The following is a 27,685-nucleotide window of genomic DNA, read 5'->3' on the forward strand; positions in this document are numbered from 1 at the left end:
GAATTTCGGATTATGCGTCAATATCACCATCGTCATTCGTTATCACCAGAAACTTTTCTCCCAGTGGAAACCCTTTTCGACGTGGTACTATCCAGGCTAAAAACCGACCATGTCGATGTTTGTACATTTCGAGCGCTCTTACCCGCTTACGCATCCGCTACAGCTCTTCAATACACCTCTTACTTTCGTCAATCACTTACCTGCCCATCCACTTACCAGTCAGTGTAAACAAACCCTTTAACCTATTTCCGACACGAAAATCGGACACCAACTTCGTCACTGTTTGTTACTATGATTAGTATACGTATTGTGTATTTGAATCCCGGGTGAGATCTGTGGGAACATTTTGGACTTAACTCAAACAGGTCTTATAAATTTCTACGAATTTATTATACTGGTAAATATTGAAGTGGTTAGCAAATTGAATTTAGCATACAATATCCTCGAGTTAACCTTTCAGCGTAGCGACAGACAAGGTGACTCTGTATATACACATATGATGTAATTATCACCTCCACTTGCGATTGTGCGAATGACGCGTCATCTCTAGCGGAAAACATATCGAATACATTTCAGGATTTCATCAGACAATTATTTATTTTTTTTAATTAATTTTAAAACATTACTATTTATGGAACATTTACATAAGTAAATGACTAAAGTATTCTTAATCATTACGAAATATTATGAAAATTTATATATAAGGTGAGAAAACTTTGAAGCGATGAGTATATAGTACTCTCTAGTAAGGAAAAGCGTTTTCAAATTCTAATTATTACATAATTAAAATAATTATTGTTTCCTATCTGTCTCTGTTAACTGTACTGCCAGAAGTTATAATAACTAAATAGAATGTATATAAGTTTTTTGCATAAAAATAGTCTATTCACCACCAGCAATCGCCTTGTGTAATTATTGTGCAGTAAACGTATGTCGACGAATTATTTTTGTTTAGTTTATAACAATAAAATGCCAAAATCAACAATGGAAGAGTGTTCTATTTTACTTTTTAAAATAGTGACCAGTTCGACAGTGTAATGGAAAAATAAAAATTTATGTGAGGAAATGTATTTCACAACATTAGTTTCACAAACGATAGCGACGTTACACTTCCGCAAACGCATTGTTTATAACACACAACATCCTGTTACCGAGAAATGGGACTACCATGGAAATGTTTGCGTTTGGAATGCGCGGTTTTTCCTCTTAAATCATTTCGATAAGTCATACGTCAAACGAGGAAAATTAACTGGTTTATTTATTAGATCAGTTGCTTTAACACACGCTATTATCTTTATATGAGAATCCGGCGCTTGGCCTCAGACGGAGCAGTTCAATGTCAGTTGCGCAAACGCCACACTTCCGCGTTCGACCGCCTCGTCCAACCAGGATCGAGCGTGATTCCAAATTTAAATTTTCAACGCTTCGTTCGATGACGAAATAAAATCCTTTATTAAAAAAAACGACATGTTTTCCCGCTGAATTCTCAATGTTCTTTTTCATTGATTTTTTTCCAATTTCAAATTTTGCCTCTTTAAATTTGTGTTCATATGTAACGTTAATAATTTCAAACTACTGTATATTTTAGTTAGTTCGTGATACGTGATTCAAAAGATGTACGATATGAATTGTTTATTTTGTCTTAGACCATTGACGTGACTTTCCGTCGATAATGATCGCCCAATTTGCGAAGTTAGCACATCTTTTTACACAGCCACAAAGCGTTTTTGTGCACGCACGTGATTTGTGCTTGTCGTACAAAATCAATGTTTCACAATAATTTATTTTAGCACATTCATATATTACTCACGCACAAATTACGTATTATTTTCTCTTGAAACGTCCAGAGAGTAATTTGCAATTGGCGTCCTATCTGATATTATGCTTTCTATCTTCCTGCAGCACCAATAATTTCATTCCAGACGGTCGTAAAGTTTAATGATGGAAAATGATTGCTAATCAGTGAGTTAACCATAACAATAAAGCATACGCAATGTGCCTGCATTCAAAACCACTTACTGTAGTTTCTTAAAAAGAATTGCGTATATCGCTGCTATATTTAAATTTCGAACACGTTATTCAAACATTAAATTCTGCAAACATAGGAACGTTAAAACTACACCTCAATTGGAACAGATAAGATATATGGTAACATAGAGAGAGAGATGCAACAATCCAATATAAATAGCATTTGTTTGCGCCAGTTACAATCTAAAGACAATAAATCAATTGTTATTGTAACCAGAGACGATATTGCGCACAATTAATACTCACCCTTGTATCATATTTATCTTACAGTGTTAACTTCGCTTCATTACTGTGATATGCTTCCTTATTGCAAATGCGCTTTTAAATGAAATGTTTATATAATCACATAGAAGCAAATAGATTTCGTAATGTTATACGCATTTGTAGTTCATGTGGGTATTGGCTAAGATTATGATTCTATATTTATTTTGAATCGCATTACTAAAGCTTCATTTGTTTTGTGTTGATAGGTGTCATACTTTGTAAAGATCATTCTTTTCCGGCGATAACGCCCTTGAGCCTAGTAATTCCATGGAGCATAGGTCTAAACTATATAAGAGCACGGCTTGCCTTTTCGTACCCGCCGACAATCTACATATGCAACTGCCGCACGGGCATCAGTACAAACCATGTCAAAAAATAAAATATTTTCGGCGCTAATCTATTATATAACTAGTCAGAATTTTAAATCAACGAATAAATTTTAACAAATATGGCGTAGCTTCTTATAAAAAACTTAATCCAATTTTAAGGCTATCGATTATGGCCATTAACTCGTGCCACAAAACCATGTGGCGTTTACGTAGTTTTTTTTTATTCAATAATTTTGTTTTCTTTTGTCTCAGACCGATACAATGTCGGCCATCTGCCGTGTTAATTCTGCGGTTCTATTTGTATTTTAAAGACCGTTTCCGGTCCCGTTACATCCGGTAGTCGAGAGTACTTTAGAATCATGTTTTGCTCCCCTTGTATTACAAAAAAAAATTCGAGTGCCATGAGAAACTATCGCAACGATACGATCGTATTCGTAAATACATTATTTCAAGATTTACTAAATTATTTAATTTTTTTCACTGTATAATATTTAAATTTATTATAATCATGTGGCTTATATAACTAATAGTTGCAAATTTGCTTCAACAATCATGTAATCTTCCTCTCTCTCTCTCTCTCACTTTATATATGTATATATACATATATTATAGTTTTTCTTTACTTTTCAAACAATTTTCAATTACCATTTTTTTTCAACAAATTTTTACTAGTTATAGTTTTGGTATAGATGAGTAAGTAATTTTAATATTTTATGTACATTTAGTTAAAACAGTAAATAGAGACATGAAAGTACATAAGGATTGTTGCGGCATACGCGACCTTAGGGTGTTATCAGCCGCGATAACAGAGATTGTGCGACCTTTGATGTACACTAGGTGTCTCATGCGCGATAAACCTCAAGACCAATGACCGTGTTGAGGTAGGGAGTGGACCTCTACTCCTCTTGATGTCATATAATGTTTCTAAATATATAATATTTATATTCGAAAATGGAGATAACTCGAATTTTTCTTTTTATTGTAACTGGCATAAAAAAAACTATAATTTAAAAAGAAATTGATTTTTTTATGCATTCTGTTTTTAAATTTTATAACATCATGACACTAAAATTACACTATTTTGATAATTTTCTACATCGCTTAGGGCCGAGAAGCAATAATTGCTACATATTGCACAATTATTTTCACTCGCCAATTATGATTTTCGCCTTGCTTGTTATAATTTAAATTTTGTTGTTTTGTGAATTAATTATTTTTTAATACATATAGGGTGATTGGTTGTAGGTGGTTTAACAATTGTAAAGGGTTGAATCTGTCAGCAAAGAACTTTAAAGCTTTTACACGTATATTCAATCATCATGTATAAAGTGATAACTCTGAATCTTTATTTTTTCTATCAAAATACGACAGGCCAGTATCTTCTGACAGTACTAAGTATGCAGGGATAGATAGTAAACAATAATTAACTTTAAAATTTAGTAATTAGAATTTCTTAAAAGCTTTTACACTATATAATCATTACGTTGTCTATTATTTTTCAAACAATTAGTTTTAATGGGGGTACCATACAGCAAATAAGCTATACATTCAATCCTTTAAAACTTTGATATCTGTATCCAATCTTTATGTATATATTTTTAATGTTTTACAATTTAGGTAAAAATAAAACCAGTCTAAATTCCTTTATGTATTTTATATGAAAAAAAAAAGAAAATATAAAAAAGTCAAGGTGTTCCAATATCAATTGTCCGCTCTCATATCGGGTTAATCTTTCAACAATTACGTACGCTACGTGACGTAGAATCTCTTTTGTAGTTCGGAACCGAAGCACCTTCGTGCCCGACAGATGTTCCCGTGAACAAATGCGAGCTTTGTTAACGTCTCCTACGCATTATGGACTATCCAAACGCACCGATGTTCCTATAGAAATATACTGGCCATTGTGCAAAGATTCACCTATACGCGAAGAAAAACAACTTTTTTTTTGAGAAACAATGCGTTGCACATGCAATACAGCTTACCTGCGACGCACGTGTTCAAGATTCGCATTCTTACGACAATAAACGCGATGCGGTGCTTCCAATCTGAATAAAACCCCGACGTCAAGTTATCAAGACATCTTTTGCTTTGCATGTGCAAGTGGTCGAGTACGTAAATCTGGTTCCTCGAAGCTTTATGAGCAACAACTCCTTGACTTTACGGCGACATGTCTATTTTAAGACGCACTATTTTATACAATTTAAGGTTTAGTCGTCAATCGCAAGCACTAACCTACCCTGGCAAACGTGTTCACATTTTTTAAAATAAATAACTTCTTAACAGACGTAAGATCGAATTCAAATTTATAAACTTTATTTTTCAACATACGATCTAAGACATAAAAAGAAAAAGCGAAAGATACTCAGCATCATACTTCTTTAAATAATTGAAAATTACAAATCTTGTAAATTTTTTTATCTACAATGAAATAAATATATCATCTACAATGTAATATTTAGCATAGAAATTTTATTTGACAATTTCTTTCAAATTTTGCAATTGAAGCTTTCTAAACATTATATGGGATCACATTGTAAAAGCGTATACATTATCTACATATTTATTAATTCGATGAAGTTGAGTGTTAAAAAAAAATTGGCTTCAGAAAGATTTTTAGATCTTGCAAGTGTTTCCAATCCACGAACGGGAGAACAATGTCGCCATGTTTAGACACCCGATGACAACTATCTGGACGCACGGGCCGACATTCGATACAGTCTAAGGTCAACAAAGTTTCGTTAGTGCCGAGCGAATGTTTATTCAAATGCACTTATAACCAGTCGCAGAGTTTGCCTTTCGACATATGCAGCGAGGTCAATATTTGCCGGTTTTTTTTTTAACCGGGACCTTTTGTGTGGCACAACTTCAGCGACTATAAACGCCTTGGACGTCAGAACGTCGTTAATTGCGAACGGGAGGAGGTAGTCAGTCGGCCAGTTATTATTTTTTCTTTTTCGCGCGGGAAAACAATTGAAAACTCTGGTGAGCAGAGCAAACGCGCGGGGCAGGATATTACGCGATCAGAGTAAATTGGTTTTGCCGTTATTAATTTTGATAACTGGGATTCGATTCGTTTCTCTCTTTTGTAACAAAGGGAAACCATTTTAATTATTTTTAGGTAGTTGCACAATGCCTACCCAACCAAATGTTTTGCCGATCGGAAAATGAGTTTGACGGTACTTTGAAATTTCCATCTGCTGGGTTATCATTGTTTTTATGTGAGCATGTGCTCCGGCATCTGGACAGATTATTTTTTTTTAAATCTACCTACATGTGAAAAAGTGACGCGCAGCACATGGCGATGGTCCTTTACCTGCCTTTGTCTAGTACAATGCCATCGCAAACATCTGCCGCCCGCGCCACTTCTTCTATATATTCACCTACCTCTATTAATAAGAAGCTTTTCAGTATAATCGATTATATTCATTCTTTAATATTTTTGTAACCTGGAATTACATTCAGCCAATTAGAGGTCGAACACGTTCGAAGGTTATTATTATTTATTTAAAACTCCATTGCACAAGACGTCAATTGCATCAACAGTATATACCAATATTTGGAACCCTCAAAGGTTACAAGCGCTAACCGAAATTGGATACAACTTCTCATATTCAGTATATCAGGTTTTCTTCACGCGTATTGGGACATTACAAACTCAAATTTTAGCACACCGATTTTATTAATTTTGGCCAGTTAATCGTGCAATTTAATCGATTGAATTAATATATACAGCACAATAATTTCGAAGGCAACGTTTAAATTAGTTCCAACATTAATTGTTAACAACGCAAGGCATTAACGAACCGCGCGCACTCGTAGTAACAACACAGTAAGTAAGAGCCGTGAAGAGCCGTTTAAAAAATATTCTAAATTGTTCAAGAACTCGAAAGCGGGCACAAAGCGTTCATGTTTTAAAACAAAAGAATCGAATAGTTGATGTTGAACGATAGAAACAATTAATCGAGTGGTCCGGACGCTGCGATGCGAGTTGCGAAACAATCGGCCGTGTTGCCAAACGGTTGTGTGCTACCGCTTTTGTAATGCATCTGGATCGTTTTGAAACTTATTAACCTGTTTGTTTTGCGCTCAATTGTGAGCACTTGCAAGTTTCAAAAGCTTCTCAAAGGACGTTCCAATTGTCCTCGGCTCGGTCTACGACTGCCGGGACAAAGGGACGTCTCTAACGATCGAGTTACTTTTGTTTGTGTCTGACGCTAATTAAACAAAAGACTTATCTGTTTACAGCCCTCTGCGACTTCGGCAGGTGAATGAATTGCCTTTTGTTATACGAATTTTAATTGTCACCAAAATAAATGTGAAAAGTACAACTCCATTATTCATTTATCCGCAGACTATATGTCGCCTGTATAGATCCGTGTCGTAAAAGTACAAAATTAAAATTACAAAAGGTTGTAATGTACAAATGCAGCGGAACCGGCGGCGTGCAGTTAGCTCATAGTAACGAACGCTTGGCGTTTTGGAGCGGAGTTTTGCCGCAATAAATCCTTGGTGGAACCTTAACCCACTTGGATTATTACGAGTGCGCTGTGCGATCGCCTCCGCTGTAAGCGCTGCAGCCGCTTGATTTCTCATTTCGTCTCTTTTAAATTTCGAATAGGTCACTATAATTTTTTTTATGATTTTATATCTTATGTGCCATGTTTAGGATTTAAAAACGTATAATATTAGCACGTGTGATGGTCATACGGTAGGCAGGTGCATTCACGGCCTTGAGTAACGATACACATTATTACATACAATACGTGAGTCTAGAAATAAAATTAGCAAATTCATAGTTTATATGTTCACATTTACGTAAAATAATTACTCACTAGAAATAGCTAATGATTCAACATGAAAACTATCTCATATTAAAACAATGATATCATCGAGGTATCCATGAGCACATTCTGACGCGAGACTCGATTTGAATATCTTCTTGATTGACGTAAACGTATCCGATAGCTCTGAATTACATATATACTTATTATTTTTTTTTTGCCTTGACCTAGTGATCTAATATACCAATGTCAATGGTGTCATAATGTCTTTGTAACACCCGCTGATCAATGATTTTCATGTGAAAATTTCTCACATCCTTGCATTTCGATTTTATTTTGGTCACGGTGTCACGTTTTGCAATTATTGTTATGTTTTAAAGTATTCGCTGAATTATTTTGGCACGAGGACTTAGAGGCGGGTGCTGACCACACAGTTTTTAAAGCGCTGCACCGAGGCGTGACGGTGTCGATACTGGGTCAAGTACAACGGTGCTCTGCCATTCATTGTCAACGTACTACCCCCGATCTCATACACTCTGGACTTGACTCGTTGACTTTATTCACACTTTTTTTCCTCTATTTTTATTAATTTTTCACCTTCGTTTTTATATCTGCTTTTTTTAAATCCACACGCATAGTCAACTGTTGGCAATTTAAACCAGTGCTTCGGAGTATCACCAGACCTCGTTTGCTTACTCCTAAAGCCTTTGCTTACAAACTTTTCTAGTTATCTAACGGAGCGACCGCCGTGGCGACGGCGTGGTTTAGCGTATTCGTGATTCCGCGTCGTAATTTTGTAAGCAGAGCGTATTTTATCATAGAGTTGAATGCGAATGCCTCGCTCCCCCGCGGGGTCGACGGCCGCGCCTCTAGAGCCTTTGCCGACGCAAATGATATACGGCTAATGGCCGAGTACATTCACCGCGTTAGAAAACCTACTTCAGTTCCGCACTTTCTTTATTGCATCACCGCAATGTGCCGTTTCGCCCGCACTCTCTTCCGCCGCGGGTTGTGCAAGCGAGCATCGCTTCCCATCGACTGACATTTAAGAATGCAACTCGATTTAAATTTTCAAAGTTGAACTCATTATTTTGTTTTTACGAACACTTGATTATTTTCGCACTTTCTTTTGGTACTAACCCACCCGACCCTTCCATTTCTAACTATAACAGGTGAAGTTTCTCAGGTTCAGCGACCTTTCACCGTCGCACATCTCGGCAGTGAGCAATGACATAATCGCTCGCGTTAGAAATTGCAATTTCCGCACTTTCCGAATTACATCATTGTCGTCTAGAAAAAATTCCGCGAGTTGAACGACCGAGTTCGTGGACCCTGTACAAGTACATCATTGGTCCGGCATTCGCACAGAGCATTGATCCTTTTATGATCTCATCTCGAAAGTAGAGCTATAAAAATGTAGAGTGCGCAGTTGTTTTAAGTGCGATTTTGACGGTATGGTGTCGGGTGGTCATGAGCGACGTTCGCCACAATCGGCACTTTCATTGGCCTGGTATCATTTCGCCGAGTGAACGGTATGAGAAAGTACCGCTGCCCCGTGCCACATACGCGTCCGCTAAGGCGACACGCCTCGTCACCGCGTCTTCGGAGACTTCGCAAGGGCATCGTCCGGCCGCTGTTTATTTATCAATTCAATCAAATCATATTCGATACACGTTCTCGATTCACACAAACGTATACGAAATTCCAATACGTAAAAGGCCTATGAACTTTCATGTTTTGAGCTAGAAAATATTTCGTTTCGATTTGTTGTGGTCGCGTGAATAATTTGTAGAAATGAAATTGATCGCATCGACTGTTCGGGGATTTTTGTTATAATGTTTTGTGAATACGGGAACCAGTTTGGACCGAATCGCTTTTGCTCGGTTGTTTACACGTATTTTCAGAATGAACGTAACGGTAGAAACCCGTTCTCGTCTTGTGACTCCTTGTAATCATTTTATTATTCGCAACGATAAGGTCTATTTACAAACTCGGCGAAATATGTTTCGATAAACAACTCTTTACATCGGTACCAGTCGTTGCATTCACATAACAAAATGTACTAGTGTGAAATGTACATTGCCGTGTTACTTTAACGAGCAACATCGTTGGTTGGTGTTACGAGTCAATGTATGAGTTGCGTTAAACGACGTTCATGTGCAATTTGAATAATAACTAAGGGTTTCCGTGCGTTATCGCGCGAATCGATAACGCGACGTCATTGGGGTCGCCCCACCGGCGCGGCTACTACCATTGCCCCGTTTTACTCCGAGATACAGATCGCGGAACGCATTCACAACCTCTTGCAAGCGGTGCTTTATGACTTGTAATATTGAAATCGAAATCCCTCGCCGTATACTTCACATTAAATTATTATTTTGATCTTTCTAAACTGCTTTACAATTTTAAATAATAATATTATTAATTTTCTAACAAATTTAGGTAATTATTTGCTTAATATGTACCTCTCTACATATAATCATTGTGTACCATAAATCAACGTTAAACTGATCCATGCGTATTTCATTAATAAGTCGTCATTATGCGTATTCAGTCCAAATAAAGCATCTAGACAACAAACGGAGCGTATATGCAAGTCCTTACTTATATACGCAAAGACCGGTCGACACTGGTGTCAATTCTTTTTATATACAAACAACACCTTGCACTAAAGCTGCATGTAACAAAACCAGTCCATAAACTGTGTACAAGTTAACTTATAAATAGTTACTTATACCCTATATTCTATCCTATGACTACGCAGGCGATTTTTCTATAGAATAATGAATGAGGCGATTCGTAGATAAACAAATGACACTGATATATCCCAGCAATTTGGCAAGCTGAAATTGCACTGGGCAGGCCATACAGCGCATAGAATATATGGCCGCACAGGCCTTAAAGTTCTGGAGTCAAGACCAAGTACTTGTTAAATTTTAAATAATACGCTGGAAGCAGTCCGCTTCTAACCGGTCCTCTTGTAAATCTATGGGCCGGGCCATTGTTCAGACGTTTCACTTCTACAGCTTAAATGGTGATGATGACCCTATGGCATTCTCTTAGCTACCACACATATTACCAAAAAAATTGGCATTTGTATTCGACGATAATTCGATCGATATAGCTGTATATTATATATATTTAATACAATAGATCGAAACATATCTAAATTTGACTTTTTTACTGTTAAATTATTTTAGATTTATTTGTTTATTTTTTATTACACACAGGCAATATATAATCGTAAATATAACAAAATTCGTACTCTTATATATGTTAAATTATCTCATCAATATTTGGTTCACACAACGAAAAAAAGCAATTACATGTTCACATCAAAATTTCTTTTATCTGTGCCATATATTTGTCTACTGCCTACTGAAAAATTATGCAGTGAAATTTTTTACAAGATAAGATATGGGTGAAATGTTGATAAAATTGTGATCTTAAGAGTTTTTTTATTCTGGTTTTTCCATTAAAAAAAAATGGCTGTCACTGTCTACAATATGTTTCGATTGAAAGCGCTGTACAATTGTAGCATCGGGTAACAAAAAAAATCCAACGGCACATAAAAAATATACATGTATTGCTGACGTGGATAACAACGAGGTTGTATAAAAAATCGCTACTTTTAAATCGTCCTATTTTAAAAGCAATGCACAAAAAACAGTATTGTTAAAATTTAAAAAAAAATCTACGTTCTGGAGTACGAACTTTTTGCCTTCATTTCCATTTTACGATGTTCGCGTAAGTTGTAGTGTAACGTGGCGGTGTTGTGACGTAACATAATACGTTAATTAAGTAATAGTGTCATTGCAAATCGTCAGAGATTAAACCTATTTGTCGTCCCACGCGTTTCTGCAAGCGCGAGGTAAAGCGTATTTCGCAAGACGAGATCGCAACATCGCTTATTTTGCGTTTTCGAAACAGTCCTGCGTCATCCGTTCCTTTAGGTTTTAGCGCTTGCAAATGAACTAGACATGTTTATATTACACTGCCAATCATTAATTAGTCTAATCGTTGCCAAATAAATCATTTATAAATTATTAATTGAATAACTATTTTAATAGAAACTTACGTATAAATGTAACTGTTTTACATAAACGTTTGATAAACCACGAAAACTTGCATGCAATCAATTTATAATATATATTATAACATATTTTTTTAACCCGGCATGTTTATAATGTATAATAGTTCTTAATTTAAAATTCATATTTAATAAATGAATATTGTACGCTAATCTATCGTAATTTATATAAATATTCTGTTTCAACAATAATTAAAGTCTTAAGACTGCATATAATAGCCAAAGTTATGTTATCTAAAGAAAAAATAATGTATTATTTATCGCTAAAAAAAAAGGTTGTCTCAATCGGTGTAAGCTGTCTATCTCCTACGCATTAATTGTTTCGTCTCTTATGCAAACTTATGAAATGAACTGTTATTAACGAGTTTAACAGGTCGCAGTATTTATTTCAAATAGGCAACGCCAACAGCTACATACAAGTTTATATTAGGTTAATTGAACAAAATACAAAATTAAATAAGGAGCACACAACCCCGGCCAACATTCTAAAAATTAACAACTGAATAAAACAAAAAAAGCTATTCTAAGTAGAAATCTAATTTTAGCAATCGACTTGCAAAAAACTTACACAGGGCTTGAATTCTGGACCATACCAAGATTCTTGCGCAGGGACAATTCCCAGCGGTTGAAATAAAAATTCCTTCTGGATATACTGCAGTCACAAAATCGCTTAATGTTCATTAGAGGCGACAGATCGCAGGATACAATATCAAGACATGTATAATCTATTGTGTGTTATATGTAGATAAGTTTTAATATATTCGTTGAGTTGAGGATTGTACCGCGCCATTGTCTCGGCCATGTTTTTCCACATATTTAGTTGTGGTCGCGCAAGATCCAATACCGTTAACCAACCGCCCGCAATCCGCGTTGCTATACAGTTGGCAACATGCACCGTTCGCTATATCGCAAGCTCTTGCGTTGATCGTCGCAACAGTTCTTTATTAGTCATATTCTTTTTGTTCTATCACTCCGTAAACTATTTCGGAGAGTTTCACATGCGAAGCAGGATCCAGATGCGTAAACGCCGAGTAATTCCGCTTCGAATTTGTTTACGGTAGGCGGGGACAATGGGTCTCGGGCGATTCGCACTTCCGACCGCAAATAATGAGGAGGAAGCGATTGCGCGCCTAAACAACGCGTGTGCCGCGGATGTAGACTTGCTCTTTTTATCCTTCCATCCAGACCGCATCTGTCGGCGCAGCTGCCACGCATTTACTTCACCTGCCGCCAGGTGACACGCACCTATGATTACCTTTATATCACTCCGTAAAAATACGATAATTATTACATCAAATCAAAAACCAATATAACCCAGAGGATTTTCGAGTTGAAGTGGCAATAGGTATGTCAAATATTGCGCAGAACTAATAGCCGCTAAGAGGCATATAATGTCTGAAATGGAGACCATGTTCGAAGTCCCATTTACGTTCAATAATGCCTCTTTCATGCTATCGACATAATAAATGTTTGTTTTTGTCCTAAGTTTTTTTTTATTTTATTCATACGTGTAATTGTGTGCGTGATTTTATCTTTTTAACCTTTATCTATACGTATGTATAGATAAAGGCTGACTTAAATGTCAAATAATTATAATGAAGGTAAATGTGACAAACGAAAGTAACTGGCCACATGTAAGTACGCAGAACATGGCCGCTGGGTCCTTAAGATTCTGCACTGGATACCACAAACCTGCAAGCGCAGCTACAAGATAGTCAGGTACCCTTGTTAAAGTAATCGGAAGATGCCGGATATTTCTTCTAACTGGTACATTGACTTACAAATATAATCTAGTGTTAAACTTGTACAATACGTAACTGTATATTTCTGTTGAGTGTAACAGAATTGTCAGTCAATTGGTGGTATAACGAAATGTTCACGTGAAAGTTATTGCAACTATCGCACGAATCGTGCGTTACGTTTTTCCAACTTCAACTGACTAATGATGATTACTCATCCGCGATATGGGACCAGCTGCTTTTTACCGCGTTTCCCAACCGTTACGGTGCCGACTAGAAAACGTAACAACGCGTTATGAAAGTGCTCACGCAACCACACTTACCCGGCGTTTCTTCGCTTCACATCCCACCAGAGAAATTACTATCGTACACTTGCGACATTCAGACGCGGAGCTCTCCATTCTAATTACCCCAAAATACGGAGGGTGCGAACGCAGCGGACACTGCCACGCACATGTGAGTCGCGGACGGCGAAAGTATTTCGAAACGCGGCGTTATATCGGGAAGGAGTCAATGAACGGAAGTGTTTCACCGACGGTGACATGGGCCCGAGCGTTTATCGCGACTTACGCAAGCACGCGCGCGTTTGCCCAATTGTGTTGTCGTTCTTTCGTACCGGAAGGATTGCACGAGACTGCCTAGTGAAGCGATCTAGGAGCTGGCGGTCTCTGAATTCAGTGAAGTGGTAATATGTCCGCTATATATTGAGCCTGAACCGAGGCGTCCGCAACAGCCCTCGGGGTTCGCTAATTAGGTCTTAGACTAAACACCTTCCGATCCTTGCCGACTCGAGCCCGTGGAATGCAAATACCAGTTGGACTTCCGTAAGAGACCTGTCCAAAAAACAACGGCAGAAGGCAAATATTTGAGACATAGAGAATACCATCTGTGGCCGGGCGTCGGAACGCTTTCTGCCGCTCCCGATGGTGGCGTAGCCGCGGTTGCGAAATAGCACCGAGGTCGCGCTTTCTTCGCACCGGAGAAATTGTTGCGCCACGCCGCCGCGTACACCGACCCCGCGTTAGAAAGTCGCCCGCTCGGATTCGACAATCGCCAACACGTAACGGTGTAATTGCGGCAATTCGTGACGGAGATCGATGAGAATTCGGATGTTTTTCGCGGGCGACGATCCGGACGCTTTCTTCGTTGCGTAAGGTGAGCGGGTCATTGAACGGCGTGTTCCGTGAACACTGGACGCGCGTTGCAACACAGGAGCGAACGTTTGGACGTCCGCCCGCGCTTGCAACACGCCGTATCGCAACGAGCTCATAATCCGCGCCATTGTGACACGCGCGCACACGCCGCCTGCCAAATACGGCCCGCGGCGCCGTTGCGCTACTCGATCTGTCCGCAACCCATCGCCCGCCGCATTCGATTTTAAAACTAAAACAATTTCGCAACCGATGTTCACATTAGTTTTCGCAAGCGGCCCAGCGCTCGCTTTCAAAACGCAACTTGCGTTATCTCTGCGATAGCCGAGCTCCCGTGGCCGCTCCGAGACCTAAATTCTGGAGCGCGACACACGTTGAGCCCCCGCGCGTTTCGCAACGCCCCCGATGGTTAACGCGACTCGCGCGCAGTGCGCTAGCACTAGATAATGCAGATTCTCGCTCACTCGGTTATCAATCAGGCGGGCGGGCGATTGTGCAACTAGCCGCAGTATAATTGGACGCGGCCGGGATGGTTTCCCAACGTATCCCGGCATCTCGGTGAAGCAACGCGAGGCAAAGCGTTGCGACACCACGTGTCCCTGCGCTGCGCTTACGAAAACCAATGAGTCACGCAGGGCTAGGAAGTGGCGAATATGCGACGGATTGTGCATCGCGGACGATTGGGCGCGACATTTCGCAACGGTGCACGAGGCGGACGGTGTATCGGCAGCGGCTTGCGCAAGCGGCGCGATACGAGCAGGAAGTGCATGCATGTGCGCTGCATCTGCGCCTGCCATTGTTCGTTGCGACACATTCAGGGTTACGTTGAGCAATCGCTTGCGAAACCGGCGCATCCCGCTGCCTGTGGGCGCTCCCACACGGCCGCAGTCCCGGCCGCGACTTCTGCACGGCGTGACGTCATCAATCAGAGATCGCATCATTAATATCCATGTCACAGACGCGTGCGCTACGAGTGTCGGTCGGAGCGGGTTGTCCTTTCGCCGTCGTTTCAGCGTCTACTCGCCCGACGAAAATCCTTCGAGGCCGCGCCGCTCGGAAATCCGGCCAACCTTCCTACGTTACGACACCGTATAACTTATTTACGTGGTTGCGAAACGCGTGATTGCAACTGCACACATCGTTCGGCCTTCGTAAGGGATTTTAATTAGGATCAATTGCGAGAGTCCATGGGCGCCCCAGGACCGAAATTAAGGTTCCCACGGACAATTGAACAATGGGCACGTGCTGAGCGATCTCTTGTGTGAAGTAATGTTATACTAATAAATGTGTCCTAAACAATGTCCGCTGCGGGTAATCCGAGCGCGTAATAATTGTGTTGATAAGGACGCTTGCGACACCGCTAACGAGAGTAACCTTTAGCGGGCGCCTGCAGCGCATTGTCACGACCGCTTCGTAAATATGTTAATGATAAATTACTGCTACTTATCCTAATGTACAATTCTAAATCGATCAAACCTAATATCTGCGAAATGCTACCTGATTTTTTTTATTATTATTCTAAATCAAAATCCATCTTTATTAAAATAATTCATACTCACTTTGGAATCTTTAATTATTTATTACATTATAAATGGGTCGTCAGGTCGGTATACTGATGTGCTGTGAAGAGCCGGTCGGAAACTTAACAATTACTCTTTTTAAATGGACATTAATAATATTTGATGTGTATATCTGTATACTTCAAAACTTTCTATATATAGCTATAAAACGTGTAGCTAATCTGCTATTTACACGAGTCATTTGAAAGTATTTTGACATGAAACAGCCCCAGTTTCTCTTCTGTTGGGGATGTAATGGAAACTTAAATAGAAAACCCACGTTACATTAATTGAACCGCGTTTCCCCCTAGAATAATATTTAACGATCTAAATATAGCCAATGCGTTAATGCGTCGACTTCGGAATTAACGTGTCTCACCCTTCTACGTCATACATTATATATAACCTGTTTTAACTTCAATTACGCGAAATATCGTTGACAATACACATCGTTCGCTTTGTTCTAAGAAATTGTTTATAACTTCGCATTCCTTTATTACGTACCGAGTGGAAGAGCGAGGAGCTTGAATATTTCAAGAAATTAAAAAACTTGTTGTCGAAACCGACTTGCAATTTTAGCTATCAGGTTAGAATCTTCAGGGGTGTTTCGCTTTATGTAAACTATATAACATTGTAACTGCTCAAAAATCTTAGAGGAAAACGCTAAGGTATCCCATTTATGTCTATAGTGAACATCACAGATCAATAACGTGACCTTATTGGTGATATGACGTTGGCACTGCGTATACAGGATGATTGTTTACAGGCTTAATAGCTTTAAAGGGATGAATCCATAGCTCTTTTGCTATCAATTAATGTATGGTACAAACACCCTATGCAATTATCAATCGTTTTAAAAATAATAAATAACATAACGATAATATAGCGAGAAAAAGCTTTTTCAAAATTCTGATTACTAAGTATTAAAATTAATTATTGTTTACTATCTGTCAGACTATGTACTCCAAGAAATTTGTAGTCTGTCGTATTCGAATAGAAAAAAAAAATCTATATATATGACAAATGAACTATACATTCACCACTGAAGCTTTTACATTAATAACCAATCATTTTGTACGTTCGATATTAGTACATCGGAGTTGATCTGACGCCTCGAAGTGTGCATTGAGTGCATTTCGAAACGGCCGGGGCACCCGAAACCCGTGCCGTGATGAAACAAAACCTATTGCGTCACGGCTTCATGGTTCGACACGCAATTATTTACATGACAAAACTTGTACACGTCCGTCGGTGTCGCCTTTGTTCGCGTTATCAGCTGCTCTACTGTCCGATTCACCTGTGCCCACCTCACTTATCTCTTACTTCTATTCTGGATGTTTTAACGAAATTTAAAAATTATTTCACTAGATGGCGGTACTGGTAGTAAATTCTAATCCGGTAACACAGTAGAATGAGATAACTTTAATGCAAATTATAACGTTTTTAATAATTACTCAACTATGTCGTCAGTCCACTCAGTGAAGAGTATGTCCGTGTTGCAAATTTGGAAACCTTTTGGCCTCAACGGCTAAAAAAAATTATTTGAAATGTATGTTTCACCAAAATGGTACTTCATGGAAATTGGGCCAAACATCTTTTGATACATGGTCTAGAGAGATCTAGAGATGTAGAATTTGTCTAATTTGGTACGTTATTTTCGCAATAAATTTAGTCACATATTTCGACACTATTTTACTATTAGACATACGAAAGGTATTCATAAGGAAAGTTTAGAGGTTAACTAATTTTTAAACATAAGCAATGCTTACGGAACTTTACCAGAAATGAGTGCCAGTAATTTTTGAGTTCATTGAACTCTGAATAATCGATATCGATAGGCCGACACAAAACAACGACAGACATTAATGGCAATGCAATATATTTACAGATTAAATATCGTTAATAAGTGAGAGACACGACAAACTGGGGACCAGTGCAGGGGTAGCGGTGTGATAGGTCGCGATCGCGATTGACATAGGTCAATGACCCGTGATCGGGCCATCCTTATTGTACCGTGTTGTTCCCTGCTTTTTTTTAAATAACTAGCGTATTACTGTAAAACACGCGCTAGTGAATTTCGTATAACAACATTAAAATCAAAATGGACATCATCTGTTTCAATTGCAAAGTAAAAAAAATATTTGTCACTGCGTATTACGTTTTCAAATTTAATACTAAATATTGGAAACATAAATTAAATATTTATGCTGTAAGAAAGTGAAAGATATATATTTAAAAACTTTATTATAAATCGCATTCACAACAAGCAGGCTTTCTTTGTTTTTTAATCAAACTCAATACGGGTATTATCGACGCATGACTATCCAAGCCGAGGTCCTCTCGTGGAGGCTTTTGACTAGGTCTATATGGAGCATCCGTCTAAGCTATCTATAAGTATGTAGCGGACCGTGCCGTGACTCCTCGGGAGCCTACGAGTTTCGCTACCTTAAGAGAGGTTTTAGATTAACCGCACTCTACGCCATGCTTCTCCACACCTGCGATGTTTGCAAATGCCACTTAGGCAAGAGTGTAAACCATTGTAAAAATAAATTCAATATTATGTATATTTTAATTTGTGAACTAAAAATTAAAAACGAAATCTTTTCGCAGTACAATAAACTAAGTGTATGTTTTTCCTTGTTACAGAACCACGTTGAAGTTAGAGTCGCTGGAAGACGCGGTCGTTCTCGATGACCCTGAAGAGGATCTGCTACAGGACAAGCGAGGATGCCCGGCCTACGTGTCGCCTGAGATCCTGCGAGCGCATCGGACGTATTCCGGCCGAGCCGCTGACATGTGGTCTCTTGGCGTCATACTGTACACCATGCTTGTGGGAAGGTGTGTACATCTTTAATTTATTTATTTGGTCGCCCTAGATTGTCCCCAATAGCTTCAAAACAGTATACTTTTAATATAATGTTTTACGTGTAATTATACTATTATTAATTAATTGCATCGATAAACTCTCTACTGTCAAAAGCTATTGGCCTGTCACTTTAATAAAAATGGTATTATTTTAATAGGATTTTTTTTCCAATAAATCCAAAATAAGCTATATTTTTGTAGACTAAAAGACTAGTATTATTGTGGTTATAGTACATTTTCATTTTAATACTTTATGGTACATGATATTTTTAGTTTTAATACATCCTAAACACGTTTATTTTTTGGTTGAGTGACGTCAAATGTTTAGCAATTAGGGACACGTGTTGTGTTGTTTTTAAATTTTCTCTTTTTCGGTCTCCATTAGAATCTTAACCGTCTCTACGAAAAATTGCGGAATTTAACGAGCCGTTACATAGTTGCGTTTAAGGCGATGCGTTTTTATACATAGATTATTAAATGCTCTTTCCGTCGCATCGGAATTCGCCGGACGGGTCGCAACAAATGGGTTAGTGAGTACAATTAAGTGAATAAATGAAGTCGGGGGACGTCTTCACCTGCCGCGGCGTGGGACTTACCGTTTGCCGACGGCGACCGTTGGCGGCGGGGGATGATCACCTGTCGGCCGTTACGCGCCAACGGTCGACAATTATATCACCCACATATAAATGAGGCTCCAGAAATCTCCCCCGCACCTGTCTCGGTCATGTGGCGAAGACGTTGCTCCCGTCCCCCAACACACCTTGCACCTGCGCCGAGCCTTTGTTTCCTTTTTTTTGTCGGCACCCGTAATTTAAATCGAGACTCGGGATTTGGCCGCAATCGCATCACCTGTCGCCGGAAGGGTTCCGTCGTACCTGAGTTTTTGTGTCGAGCATCTGCCCTCCGCGAATGACATCGCCGGCCGCCGAGCTTTACAAAAACGCAGCGCGACGTTAATGATCTTATCGCTATAAACGATGTCCTCCCAAAATATTAACTAACATACCTTTCTTTAACTTCATTAGGAATCTCTCTCCTTTCTGTTCTTAGTTGATTTTTTTTTCCAATTAAAATTAGTATGTAACCGTCTTGGATCCACATATGTATATTCATGCGTTTTCTGGCGAAAACCGCCGCTATGGTGGAGATACTTTTGTAACAAATTTAGTTCTTTAATTGATTCTAAAATTGTATTGTAAATTGTTGGGAATCATACAAAAATTTTAACGTTTATATTAAACAATTTTAACAACCCAAAATAAAACATTTAATCAGTCACCATTATCCGCGCCTCGTTCGCTCATACTGATCGTTACGACTGCGAGTGTTTAGAGTTCAAAATATTAATAAATAAATTTCTTTGTTGCAGGTATCCGTTCAACGATTCGGAGCACGCCTCGTTATTCGCCAAGATCTCGCGCGGGTACTTCGTGGTGCCGGAGTGCCTGTCGTCGCGAGGGAAGTGTCTCATCCGGTCGCTGCTGCGGCGCGAGGCTTGTGAACGCCTAAGCGCTCGCGACGTACTACGCCATCCTTGGCTAGCGCGGGACCCTCGTAATGAACTGCCTCCAAGAGCTGCTGCCTCCCTCGACCGCCTCGTGCCCGACCTGGACCTGGATGACTGCGCCTAACCCTAACCACAGCGAACAGATTCCGTCAAGTCATACTCGACATGAACTTCTGAACGTGTTTATGAATTATAAAAAGCGATTCCGGCCCAACTTTAGTGAAAGCTCGCGAAGTTGCGCTCACTGAAATGTCGGCCCAGAAATCACGCGACAGCATGTGTTTCAGTTAGTTGTACACAAGCCAAATAAATGTCTCCTCGGAGGCTTTAATTTAGTGATTAAGGTCCAAAGCGACGCGGCGGCGGCTGGTCCGTCGACCGACTATTTATAACGCTGTGGTAACGTAATGAAGTGAGACTGATATCGCGTACTCGAGACCGTCACTTCGTGACGAGGGCGAGCCAAGCGCCGGTGTAGATTCAAATGATTCCTGTAAGCCTAACTCATCATATCAATTTCACAATATAGACGGATATATTGCATTGAAGTTGTTACTGTCGTTGCGTGAATTGGCTAGGTGTGTATATTTTGTATTTATGTGAAGAATTAAAGTTATATCGTGTAATTGTGATCTCCACCGATGTTATTTAGCGTTTATTTGATTGCCATTACGTTGTTACGCCGACTGGCTGCGATCAGTTGCTTCCATCATAGTTATTTGATTATATTGTTTGTTTTGTAAATCATGTTCCGCGCCGCGCACACGTGAGCGCGCGGAGTTATTATTTTGTTATCCTTTTAGGACGCAAATGAAATTATGTTTATTATGTTCGCATCACCATGTACCGAATGCGGTCGTAGAATTTGGTCTGTGCCATGTATTTAATGTAAAATTAATTTATTTTCTTTGTTATTGTCAAGGCGGCGGGCACCTATCCTTACTTTTACTGAATTATTGTTTCGTTTGGTACTTGGTGTTTTTATTTTTTAATCAAATTTTTGATTATTTCATCTAAATCGGCAGAAGTTATCGTACCATAAAATTGTATTCCTTTTTTTTTATATCATTAGTTTTTTTTTCGTTTTTTTTTTCTATGTACACAGCAGCTTTCTCTAAATCCGTTGTACTTTGATGCATTGAAAACGTGGCGTTAATATAGGTAGTCAGTCTTTCATACCGTTGGAAGAGTTGTACAATACTAGTGTACTGTAAATTATACTATTAATTACTTTAATTTATACAAACTGTACATAGAGTTAAGATATTTTAACATTATCAGAAAAAAAGAAAGAATAATAGAGGGAATAAATGATTAAAAATAAACAGCATGTATTTTTATTACAATAATAACACCTAACCTTACCCAAAAGAAAAAGAACGGTTTACTTTTTTCTTTAAAACTATTATCTGTGAAAATTTGAACTGTACGAAATCAGTATAAATGTTGTTTGGTAAATATAATGCATGTATACGCTATAACAAGAAAAAAAATTTCAATAGAATTGTCTTTACGAAAAAAAAAAATATTACACTTGGATGGCAAGGAATAATTTTAAAAATAACTTTCATTTAAAAAAATATATCTTTACATACCAAGACTACTACAAACGAGTACTAATTAGCGAAGTATCAAAATCGACAATTTGTTAGATTTTGTTTGTCTAAGCGGTGTACAAAAATCAATTTATTATTTTACATTCTTATTTAACATGAAGACATGTAATGACGTTTTAGCTCACCAATTCATTTTAATAATTAGCTAAGACAAACAAAAGCATAAATACAGCTAGATAAAATTACAATTTTTGTATATAAATTGCTATAATATCTGCAATAATAATAAAAATAATTAAACTGTTAATACAAATGAAATAGGGAAAAAATTTATACGTTAATAATTTAAACGCTGTATAATTAAAAGATAAAAAAGTTTGTGTTCACAAACTCTATTTGAACACATACTTTTTAATATAGAATAATAAAAAAACAATAGAGAATATCAATAAAAGAAACATTTTTATCTCAGAATAACATTTATTCCTCTTATTTGGTTTTAAAAATAATAACATCCGTAATATATTTAATTCAGTTGACGTCAATACCTGTATTTGCAAGTAACCTTCACGCTTCCTGCATACGCGTAAAAATAAGCCAATTATCATTGCCAAGAAATCTGCTACTTAGTAATAATGATTATTTTTGCAAATCTAAAACACATCTAAAATTAAGTCATTAATTTTTTTGACTTAATTACTTTGTATTCCATATTCCGTCTTATTTAATTAAGGGTGAACTGTTACTAGGGCAGTGTTACTAGCCGTTAAGAGTCAGTGTTAACACTGGGTTAATACATGACTGCCACAAACGTCTAACAGAGGTAGGTTGTAACAACCTTGTAACACTACAGTGGATAAAAGGTCATAGCGGCTCCAGAGGCAACGATGCTGCAGATGAGCTGGCTGGGAGCGGCTTCAGCATGGTAGTTTACGGCCTGGAGCCCTTCAACAAACTACCAACCGATAAGGCCAGATGTCTCGTATCGAAACGTCCTAAGAGTCAACATAGTGAGCAATAAACGGGCCATGAAGGGTGTCGACAAGCAAAAGAGAATACTTACCATAAGCAGCCGGCTCTCCAACACCCTGCTCCAGCAGTCACGACTCCGACAGCGCCTTGTGGCAGGGATCCTAACCGGTCATGGTCTTTTTAACAAACATCTGTTATTATTTTTTAATGTTACGAATAGTCCTTGGTGCAGGGCGTGCCCACATACTACGTCGGTGGATGGCTGTAGAACCCTACAGGGCTACCCATCTCAGATCACCAAGATTCCCCCCCGATTTCTCGAAGAGTTGAGTTAGCTTGAGAAAGGCTGATGAGCAAAAGATGAAATGCAAAATGAGCGCAGTGCCGCTTGGTTGCGGAAATCAGCCCGCAGTAGCAAGACAAGACTGTAATCATATCGCAACAGTAAACTCATTTGAAAGATGTAAATATTCGCTGAATCAACGATGGCGGTATTTGATATTTCAAATTAATTAAAGAATTTGTCAACGGATATTAAGACTTATTTTAATTTAACGCCATCTATAGTGTCTACGGATTTAGTTTTTTTAGTTGTATGATCATGAATATCAGAAAATGCAAATGCTGTCTACACGCGATCAAAATTCGGTCTATTTTTGTCATTTGCAAAGTGCAGTCTTACAGTAATTGTTCCTTATACTAAGCTCCATTTTCACACACCAAAGCTATTTACATAAAACATTGCAATAAAGGCATACACTAAATCAAAATTGATTTGTAGTCAATTTACAATGTAACCTGGATTTGCTAATACGGGGTAATTACTGTGGGATTCTCCTAGGGCCGGTAGGACGAGGAGGTAGTAACAACTCGAAGTCCGAAGTAAAAGTGTCTATTATTCTTACTTGCTTGTAATCGTTCGATGAACAATTTTATTTCTGTGGAATTCCCCTTTTCGATGCGCCGCTAACGATGACGAAATGTTGCCCCTACACTACAAAACAACTGTTGATCTTAGACGAGAACGAGACTTAACATACATAATACATATAATATGCTGTTGACATATAAATATGTTTCCTACTGACATTTAATTATGCTATTTATTTATTACAAAATGCACACTGTCAAGGTCATCGCGGATTAATTAAATGTCTAATTAATAAATAAAATTTTTGAGCTTCAATGAACCTTAAAGATTCTTTTTTGATTTTATAATAATGATTCTAAAATTTTTTGAACATAAATTTTCCGCATACTAGATATTTAATGAGCAATATTAGTATTTTTTTATAGGACTTTCACTACTGATCTGATGGCATTTGCAAATTCCATAGACTCAACGTAGCAGGGCGCAAAAGGCGCCAGCGTAGGTTTCTTATCCTTTAAAAAAACTGGATGGCTTCCAGAGGGGACTTGGATCACTACACACTACAATTTTATCGGATTGGGCGGCCAAGGCCGTTACATAACTTCAGCTGATGTACCATAGTGCCTAGGCGCAAAAACCCCACTAGGGGACCTCAGCTTGGGTCACTCGTCGATAATAGCTGCGTAGCATTCTGATAAGGCGCCCGAGAGAGCCAAACTTTTCCAAGTCAGTTACTATAGCCTGGCTAAAAACATTATTGTCTATTACGATAGTTGGCATCTTTTATATTAATCAAATAATGGTAATTTAATCGATATAATTTATAACACAAATATAATTTATTCATGATAAATTGATACATAAAAAGATTTATTAATGCAACTGTTTTCAACAAAATAAGTCGAAACACTAAGGAATTGCATAAAAAAAAACAATGTAAATATTCATAATGTTTATTCACAAATTGATGCCAGTATTTGCTACGTGTTATTTATAATTAACAAGTTGATGTTCGAACAAGGTTTCAAGTCGTCTGTAATATCACAAATATAAAAAAAATCTACAACAATAGGTCACTACTCCAACATATGAAGGGTTTATTAAATAAGTAAGTTTTATTAACATATCAGAGCATTTAATTATTGGTAAAGATGCTGGATCATATAAGATCTTAACTCTAACATTGGTAGTGGACTATGACCCGTTGTGTGGGCACGAGGTAGGCTTTATTAAGAATGTTTGTGTGTTAAGTGTTTCTACACTATTAAAGACACACATAAGTTTAATATGATATTACAAAGCCTTAGCCGTTTGATGGCTATGCAGCCTTATCGAGGTTCCAGATTTCAAGTCCAAATACGCTAAGTAGTTCAAGTAAGACTGTATCTTTATGCTTGACTGTTTGTCGCTTTTGTTTTCGTAATGAGTGCGTATTTATAAGCATAAATAGCGTTTTTTACAAGTTTTTAATCCAAAAATCAAAATTTGAATTTTAAATCCAAATCAGCCTATGAATTTAGATTTTTTGGTGTTAAAACATAAAAAAATTATTCTTTTAAAATGATATCCAATTTATTAATAGAACTTTTTATTAAGAAATTAATAAAGATTTCGATGGATATCTGTCAAATGGTTAAATAAGTAAAATATTAACCTTTTTTTCTTTGGACTGCGATCACTATTACCCAAATAGGATTTGCAGATTCCCTATGTTTGAGGTGGCAAAGCGCAGAAGGTACCTAGCCTAGCCCACTTTTTCTCCTAAGTAATGAAGCTCAATGGCTCCTGGGAAAGACACAGCTAGGGCTACTTACTACTATTTTACCGGATTGCTTCGGTGGATGATTTTCACCTGTTCTACTCAGGTGTGAGGCATCTATCATCCAAACAGGTAATAGATTCAACTTGACGTCAACGAGAGTTATAATCCATTGTATGCTGCTTATAATTTTTTTATTTGAATTTAGGGGTTGTTACAGACTGGATGTTAAGTTGTTCACAGACTTGAATTATTGTATATATAGCCTTAAACCTCCGCCTTTGTACTAACATATTCTAGAGTTTAATAAACTCGCTCCGCCTTGCTGGGTCCGTTGCAAGCTGCATATGCTGCCATGCGACGCTCCAGCTCAGGTCGGAAGTGCCGGATAAGTCCTTGCACTGGCCACGCTGCACCGTCACCAAGAGCGCAAATTGTGTGTCCTAAGTAAAACAAAGTTCGGGTTAGTAAATATAAAAAAATTATGAAAAAAATATCACATATCATGTGCTAACACCTAACACAATGTTTAAACTTTAAAGCTTTTATACCTATAACCAATTACCTGTACTAATGTGATCAAAAAGAAATGTGAAAGTCGTTTAAAACTCCCAGGCATTAGTAAAGTAGGTATTTTTTTTCCTAGGTTGGTAGGACTGTTCATATGTCAAAAGTTTTAACTATATCTGAGTTACAAGTGATTTGTAAACATCCAAAATTCATTTTTCGATTATTACAATGGGTGATTTGTGACACGTCGAAAATGTTGCGGAAGGCTTTTATTCACCAAACTATGGCAAAAAAGGTTACTAAGTGGTAGTATACCAATGAAAGTTCCAAGAAGACACCATGTGTCATATGTAATGCCTCATTGGCCTAATTCACACTTTAACAATAAAAACTTTAGAAAAGCATTATCACTTTTGTCTTTGACCTGTCACGCTGGTTAAGGCAAATTGTAGCCTTTTTGGACGTAACTACATTCCATAATCCACATTAATCACAACATTGTAATTTGAAAGTCATGTTCACAGTGACGAGATAGAGGCCACACTATCTGTGTAAACTCGACTGTTGGCATCATCATTTATTTAAGTAAAAAGTTATAAATATATATCATGGACACAGAATCAATCATAAACTGTTCTAACAATAAAACAACTATGTGTACTTATTTTCTATGCTTACCGTTTTGCTTTTTTTACTAGCAAACATTATGTATGTGAGATTTAATACACACAAAAATAATCCGAGTTAACTCTGTATCAGTGCACTACTTTAGTAATTAGATATTAATAGAATTTACCGAAATTTGAAGACATGGTAATTAACCCAGAAAAAATATAAATAATGTAAAGAATCAAGACCACAGTAAAAATATTGATTTGACTAATTACTAAATTGTTCTATACATATCTTACTGTATTACTTCCATAAATATTCAAAAGAATTCAAGAAGTGTGATAATGGGTTTTTTATTAATATCAATAATCATCAATAGGTCTGATAAATTTAAGAATACATGAATTTATAAAGATGTATAAGGAGAATTCTATTATGTCTGAGAAATGTTTGTAGAGTTCACAATTAGCTAGAAAGCTTTAATTAAATTCTATGACCTGGTTGCGATTGTTTTTGGAGTAAACTACTTTCTATGACCTGATGTCTGATTCAACAAATTAGGTTCAGTTCAGATTGAACCAAGTCTCGATCTTTTTAAATGGAATAGACTACTCTTCATCAAAGACCAATGCCAATAAGTTCTTACGACATTCCAATTTTAGTTTATAGACCTTATAGGACATTTCAACCAGTTCATAAACTGTTGACTTGACTTGCCAAATATTTGTGAATTTCTTAGTTTTGGTTTTCAAAGCATTGTTTTAGACGCGTTGGAGCTTTTATACGTTTGTATCTTATGATGGGAACAGAGGACACTAAAGTATGCAGTTTTAATTTATGAATTTAAATATGTTAGGATAGCCAACCTTCAATTTGCTTAGAAAGCTCCCACAGCATATCAATTTCTTTAGGCGACGCGTTTCCTTCGACAAATCTGGAAATAACAAATGTTATATGAGAGTAACTAATAGATGAATTGAACTAGATTAGACAAGAGTGTATAACAATTGTATCACAATTGACTTTAATGTAATTATGATTAGTAAATAAATAAATATTTTAATATAAAGAATAATAACGACTTTTGTTCAC

The 27,685-nt window shown here is 37.6% G+C and overlaps 2 protein-coding genes across 3 annotated transcripts in view; one reads left to right on the forward strand and one right to left on the reverse strand.

Annotated features, from left to right (window-relative positions):
- The window catches only part of LOC137922160 (tribbles homolog 2-like), a 39,395-nt gene extending 17,781 nt beyond the window's left edge, over positions 1-21,614 (forward strand). Inside the window, exons 4-5 of the mRNA XM_068765058.1 lie at positions 18,588-18,779; positions 20,176-21,614. Coding sequence (XP_068621159.1) covers positions 18,588-18,779; positions 20,176-20,437 — 454 coding nt within the window. The 3' untranslated portion in view covers positions 20,438-21,614. The remainder of the gene's footprint in view (positions 1-18,587; positions 18,780-20,175) is intronic.
- LOC137922426 (NADH dehydrogenase [ubiquinone] flavoprotein 1, mitochondrial-like) overlaps positions 1-27,685 on the reverse strand; it is a 486,084-nt gene that overhangs the window by 453,312 nt on the left and 5,087 nt on the right. Inside the window, exons 7-8 of one of the 2 annotated variants that reach the window (XM_068765409.1) lie at positions 27,460-27,527; positions 25,750-25,914 (exon numbers count right to left, since the gene is read on the reverse strand). In XM_068765409.1, the coding sequence (XP_068621510.1) occupies positions 25,775-25,914; positions 27,460-27,527 (208 nt within the window). In that variant the 3' untranslated portion in view covers positions 25,750-25,774. Of the gene's footprint in view, positions 1-24,655; positions 25,915-27,459; positions 27,528-27,685 lie in introns of those variants that run through there. The other variant, XM_068765408.1, reaches the window with a different exon arrangement.

This window comes from Battus philenor, unplaced genomic scaffold (genome assembly GCF_028537555.1).
Source record: "Battus philenor isolate CCGP_79_NKW_IND1 unplaced genomic scaffold, ilBatPhil1.0.hap1 SCAF_2, whole genome shotgun sequence".
Classification (NCBI taxonomy): Eukaryota; Metazoa; Arthropoda; class Insecta; order Lepidoptera; family Papilionidae; genus Battus; species Battus philenor.